Source organism: Rattus norvegicus, chromosome 10 (genome assembly GCF_021556685.1).
Source record: "Rattus norvegicus strain SHRSP/BbbUtx chromosome 10, alternate assembly SHRSP_T2T, whole genome shotgun sequence".
Taxonomy (NCBI): Eukaryota; Metazoa; Chordata; class Mammalia; order Rodentia; family Muridae; genus Rattus; species Rattus norvegicus.
In genome coordinates this window covers 108,541,803-108,547,802 of record NC_141543.1, presented here as the reverse complement: position 1 = coordinate 108,547,802, position 6,000 = coordinate 108,541,803, and the positions used below count along the sequence as shown (strand labels likewise).

Below are 6,000 nucleotides of genomic sequence, written 5' to 3'. Positions count from 1 at the left end.
GGAGGCTGTGGTCTCAGAGCTGTGAGGGCTTCTGGGTAGAGGCAGTACCTCATCTTCTAGCCCCTAGTGTCATGTTTCGTCAATGCAGGGCAGCATGTGGGGACCTTAGCCAGTCCCCTCAATGGTGGATGAACCCTGGGGGGTTCTAGGAGAAGAAAAAAAAAACAAACCAAAAACACAAAAAGCAAAAGAACAACAACACCAATTTCTTCATTTCACATCCCAATAAAATATTTATTTCAAGAAATAAATCTTTAAAAAAAAGAGAGAAGAGTGTCTCTATTGCTTTCCTCTGACAGTCAGATCCTCGGAACCACTGGTCTCTTGCTGCTGTGGGTTCTGCTGCCACAGGGGCCAACCAGGCCAGGGGGCATCAACAAGTCCCATGCAGGACGGTCCCTTCCTACAACTGTCTGGGCCCAGGTGGCCCGGGAGAGGACCGTATATGAGCGATGGCAGTGTTCCTGGGAGCCTGGCTGGCCCTGGGGGTGGGAGAGGGAAGTTACCCTGGACTGGAGGTGGGCATGCCACACAGAGATGGGTACTGAAGTCTGAGTGTACTGAAGTGGCCAGGGCCTGGAGGAAACAGGAGGGAGGAACAAGTATGGGCCCTAGATGGGTGGGAGCCAAGGGACGTCTGGTGGACCTGTGTATCGGAACCAGCCTAGTGTACCGTGGGTGAAACTTCATCCCAGCCTGGCCGGCATGAGATGCCTGAGGGCTGGGAATGGTGTGAGAGTCTGCAGAGGATGCCTTGGTGGGGTCTGGGACCTGTTGTCAGAAGCTAGGGTGGAGGTGGCCACCAGAGGGGCAGAGACGGAGACTGTGGACCAGTCCCAGGTCATGCCAGAACTGGGTGTCAGAAGAGACCCAGCGGGAAGTCTGCTGGAGGAAGCAGGATTGAGCAACAGGGAGGTGGACTTGGAGGAGGGCAGAGCCCCTCCCCTGGCCTCCCTGAGCTCTCAGTCTCTTTGTTGACCCCCAACAACTGGGGAGGCCATACTGGCCCTGCATGAGTTGCTGCCTCACGTGTGGCCCTCACAGCAAGTGTGGATGTGGCCTGGTCCCTTTCCCTTGACCCCTCTGGTGAACTAGGGGGCAGCATGGCCATGTGTCCAGCCTCGTGGATCAGAAGGCCTATGCTAGGCCCAAGAATGGCCAAGGCCGTGTCTCCAGCAGGTCCAGATCACAGAAAGCCAAGAGCCTCCATCCTGGGCACACCGGACACGTGGTCAGCCCAACTGCTTGGCCTCAGGTCCTATGGAGAGGCAAGGAGGCCCCTAGGAAGGAGCTGCAGGCTCGGAGCTGCTGTCTCTTCAGCTTCCTCTTCCCCCCCTTGGCCGGGGAGGAAGCTGCAGCCAAGAGACACGCAGTGTCTGGCTAGAGCTCAGAAAGTGCTGGTGCTTGCCAACCGCGGTGGGCAGGTTCTGGGCAGGGTGTCTCTGGCCTCACAGGCAGCCCTGGCACAAGGCCACCTGGCCCTTGCGGAAGTCACGGCAGGGACAGAGCCTCTGGTACTTGGTGCTGGCGCCTGCACAGCTGAAGAGCAGCGGCTCTTTCTGTAGGTAGCACTCTTGGCCCGGCTGGGCAAAGGCGGGGTACAAGTGATGCATCTCCCACTCTGTGCTGTCACAGGGCACCTGCAGCCTGCAGAGGTGACATCAGCATCATCACTCTTTGGTGAGCAGGGCGACAGCTGTCCCCAGCGTGGCATGGCTCACCCCCACTCCCTGGACCAGGAGGACAGGCACAGTTTTGAAGCCATAGCTCAGAGAAGCTATGCACCTGGTGGGGCTGTAGTTTTGGTAACCCGACTGGAGAGATGCTCACACAGGCTGGGCAGCAGCCACAAGAGGTAGAAGAAGGCAAAGCCAGAGGGATGTTCCCTTACAGATTTTTCTGGGCTGATTTAAACGCTTCAAACCCACAGGTACCGGGAAGCCAGGCAGTGGGGAAGGAGGGGACACAGGCAGGGGCTGACTCACCTGAGGAACGCATCTTGGCTGTTGAGGAAAGGGAAGAATGAAGGCTCGCACACTAGTCCGTGGTCCAGGCAGGCGTCCGTGCAGGCCCTTCCAGGGGCTGCCAGCCAGGCCCGCAGAGAGTGGGGAGGGGGCCAGGCTCCCGGAACGGAGCTGATGTTCTGGGCCCACTCGAGATGAGTTGCATTAGGGGCTAAGACAAAGAGACTCTGGGCAGTGTTGGACCCCAGTGGAACAGGGCTGGGACCCCCACAGAAGTCCTGTCAAGAAAAGAGAGGCGTTAGGGATGGGAACGGGTTTTCTCTAGAGTGCCCGGCACTACAATTTTAGGGAGAGCCACTACTGGGCACTTTCTGAATGCCACATGGCCTCAGACATTATCCCATAATACCAAGTGGCCCATAGAATGGACGGATGCTAATTATTGTACAAAGAGTAGAGGCTGATTCCAGGGCCTATGCCAGGGCCTCAGGACTGAATGGCAGAGGCAAGCTTTGAATTTGCTTATTTGGAAGCTGTCTGCCCTGCACAACCTCACCTCTGGGGTCAGACTCATGACTTAAACATGAGCCCTGCTCAGGGACCCTAGGTCCTGGCAAGTAGTGTTTCTGTGAACTTTGAGGACACCCACTTTTGTGGTGAGAGGGTGTGAGTGGGGAGCCCTAGTTTTGTGGCTCTGGCCTTGAGCCCCTTACTTTTTGACCCCCCCTGGGTCTTTCTGGGCCTCAGATTCCCATCCACAGAGGAACAGCTCAGAAACGGTCTCCGTGTTCTAATGCTCATCCCTGCGGCTGATTCAAAGACATACACAGCTCCTTACAGTCACAGCCGTTGTCCCCAGGGCCCCAGGCCCTAGAGCATCTTCTTCTAGCTTCCTCTCACACCTAGAGTCTGACAGAACACAGCCCAGAGCACCTGCAGCTTGAGGCAGCTCAGATCATGGGGTCTGAGCTGGACCCCCTGGAGGACCCCAGGAGGCAGGTCTGCTGACCTGTGCTTCACTGACTTCTTCTGTGCATTCTGAGTGGGCTGAGAAGATGGCCGGCTACCTGTCACAGCCTGTCTGCTGCTTGGCTTGTCACTGGGGCTGTATGTCACAGCTGAGCCTACACAAGAGCAGCTCCCCAACCTCATTTTCTGGGCAGACCTCTATCTAGCCCTATCTCCCTGACTCCTTTGGGGGTGGTGAGCAGGGGGCTACCGTCGGTTCTATTAGCTCAGTAATCAAACCCAGAAACAAGTTTTCGAGAACTAGCTTCTGTGTTTTCCAGATCCGTGAGGTAGGATTAGCACTCATACCCATGATTTGTTAGACCCCAGGTCCCAACCCCACTGTCCGGTAAAAGCTGAAAGGACGGCTTGCCTGTAGCATGCTGTACCAGCAAGTCTTAAGTGAAGGCTTTAGAGAGACAGCCCCAAGCCCCTGGGACAGGGGACATGGGGTGACCTACCTGGTGTTGGATGTAGGCGTTGATCCGTTCCAGCATCCCCACACAGGTGTACTCATAGGGCAGATACGGGTCCACCTGGGGAACAGACAGGCCATACCAAACTCAGCACCAGGCCAGGCTGGTACCCTGCCCGGAAGGCCAACCAATTGTCCACCAGGCCCCGCTACAAGCTCACACTGTGTGCTCCCTGGGATTCCCTCAGGGGTGTTGGCTCAGGATCCACACCATCCTCAGGCACTACTTAAATCCAGGTCCCATCTCTCTCTGCTGCCCCATTCCTCTCCAGCAAAGCACAGAATTTCTGTCCCTTCTCAGGTGTTCCCTACCCTGAGCCATCCTGAGCCTACCCATCCTCGGATGGTGGAAGTGTTCTCAGTGGCTTTTGGCACCCTTCTGCGTGCTTTCAGTCACGCATGCAGAAGCACCCACCCTCACCCTGCAAGAGTGCACACATTTATACAGAGGGGCATGGGGCAGTCGCACATCACGGTCGGATAGAACAAGATGAATCTTGTCACACGTCCTGCCCAGGCACATAAGATGCACATCCCTAAAGAAAGGCTTTGCAGATTCTGTGCAAACATCTGGAACCCACACTACAACCTGGTCCAAGTGGATGGGAGGAATAGCTAGGGCACAGAGAGCCAGCAGAAAGCCCAGCATGGTGGCCGACTCCTCTAAATCCAGCTTTTGTGTGGAGCAAGAAACAGGGGTCCCAGGAGCTCACTGGCCAGCCTGGCCACATGGGTGAGCCTCAGGTTCAATGAGACCGTGATCCAAAAAATGAAGGTGGGGGCTGGAGTGACGGCTCAGTGGCCAAGAACATTTATTGTTGTTGCATACGACCCGGGTTAGACTCCCAGCACCCGCATGATGGCTCACAACCATCCCTAACTACAATTCTGGAGAAGCCAAACCCACTCCTCTGACTTCTGCAGGTACTCGGTGTGCATGCAATACACAGATATGCAGGTAACACACACACACACACACACACACTCACACACACATACACATACACACACTCACACACACACAAACTAAATATATAAAGAAGTAAGTATAAAAGTGATTTTATTTTTTAAAAAATGAGGGTGGAGATTAAGAGAGGAAAGATGGCCAAGTGTGGTGGTGCACGCCCTTAATTCCAGCTCTCAGGAGGCAGAAGCAGGCAGATCTCTAAGTTTGAGGCCAGCCTGCTCTACAAAGCGGGGAAAAAAAAAAGGAAAGATGCTTGATGTTGACCTTGAACCTTCACATACACAGCTGCATGTACACATACATGCAGACACACATACAATGTATCCCTACCATGCATAAAACCCAAAACCCATATAACATATACATGGGATGCACAAAATACACAACATATACTATACAGATGTGTATAACACATACAACATACACATAATAAACACAACATATAAAATAAGCACAACACACATGTACGTGGAAACAGACACACACCCATACCCACACATACACACACATGTATACACACACACACAAGCACACACACATCCACACCTACACACATGTATGCACACATGTACCACATACACACATGTATACATACACACATGTATACACACACACGCACACGCACACATCCACACCTACACACACACACATCCACACCTACACATATACATCCACACCTACACACACACACACGTATACACACGCGTGCACAATTGATAAAGAAGCTAACATAACATAGGAAATGAGGAGGTCAGCGGGTGCCTGCCACCTCCTTACTTCCTGCTGCTCAGCCCTGGCTGCTCCATCAGCCTCCTCAGGCCCAGTGCAGAGCCACCTTGGAGAACACCCAGCCCAGAAGGGCAGAAACAGCAGTGTCCAGCCACTGGACTGACACAGCTGGAATCAGAGGAAAGGTATGGCAGTCTGGGCCTGCTACACCCTGAAGGTCCCCATCTCTGTGCTCAACCAGCCTGGCTCCTAACGGTGCCATTTCCTGCTGACTGTGTCAACCATCAGTGGTGAAACTGGAGAGCTTCGCCCTGTGTCCTTCCTAATGGTGACATCAGAACCACTAGACCATGCTAGGCTCTGCCTCCTAGGGGTAACTAAGGTCCACTTCTGACACTGCAAAGCTCCCAGAAGGAAAAACGCCACAAGTACATTCAAGATCCTACCAGGCTGATTAACCTCTGCTTTTTGGAGAACTTTTTCTATATGGAGAGCTGGGATGTGGATGCAGTCAGACCACCTTGAGCTATCTTTTGTCCTCCTGGAAGTCACTCATCACCTGCCGGTGTCTGACCTAACATCCTTGTGACTATGACACGAAAGTTCTTAGATTGCATACCTCAAGACAGACCCTTAATCCCCAACAACCCCAAAAGTAAGAATAGCACCAGCCAGCGCTCAGGCCCCTGCATTTCGAGGACCTGTCCACCTGAAGTGTGTTGATCCGTGATTTTCCGTGTTATTATAGAAGCTTCTATACTGTTACCACCGGGGAACACGGCCTTTGGGGTAACGAATCTGTGTTCTTGGGCCGAGGTCACTCATATTTGGTTCTGGAATAAACAATCTCTTTGAGG

The 6,000-nt window shown here is 53.5% G+C and overlaps 1 protein-coding gene across 3 annotated transcripts in view; it reads right to left on the bottom strand.

Annotated features, from left to right (window-relative positions):
- Positions 1-205: 205 nt before the first annotated feature.
- Positions 206-6,000, bottom strand: part of Mgat5b (alpha-1,6-mannosylglycoprotein 6-beta-N-acetylglucosaminyltransferase B) — a 68,776-nt gene continuing 62,981 nt past the window's right edge. For all 3 annotated transcript variants that reach the window (NM_001440285.1, NM_001440286.1, XM_087572543.1), the window contains 3 exon segments: positions 206-1,647; positions 1,986-2,242; positions 3,434-3,508. In NM_001440285.1, coding sequence (NP_001427214.1) covers positions 1,449-1,647; positions 1,986-2,242; positions 3,434-3,508 — 531 coding nt within the window. In that variant the 3' untranslated portion in view covers positions 206-1,448.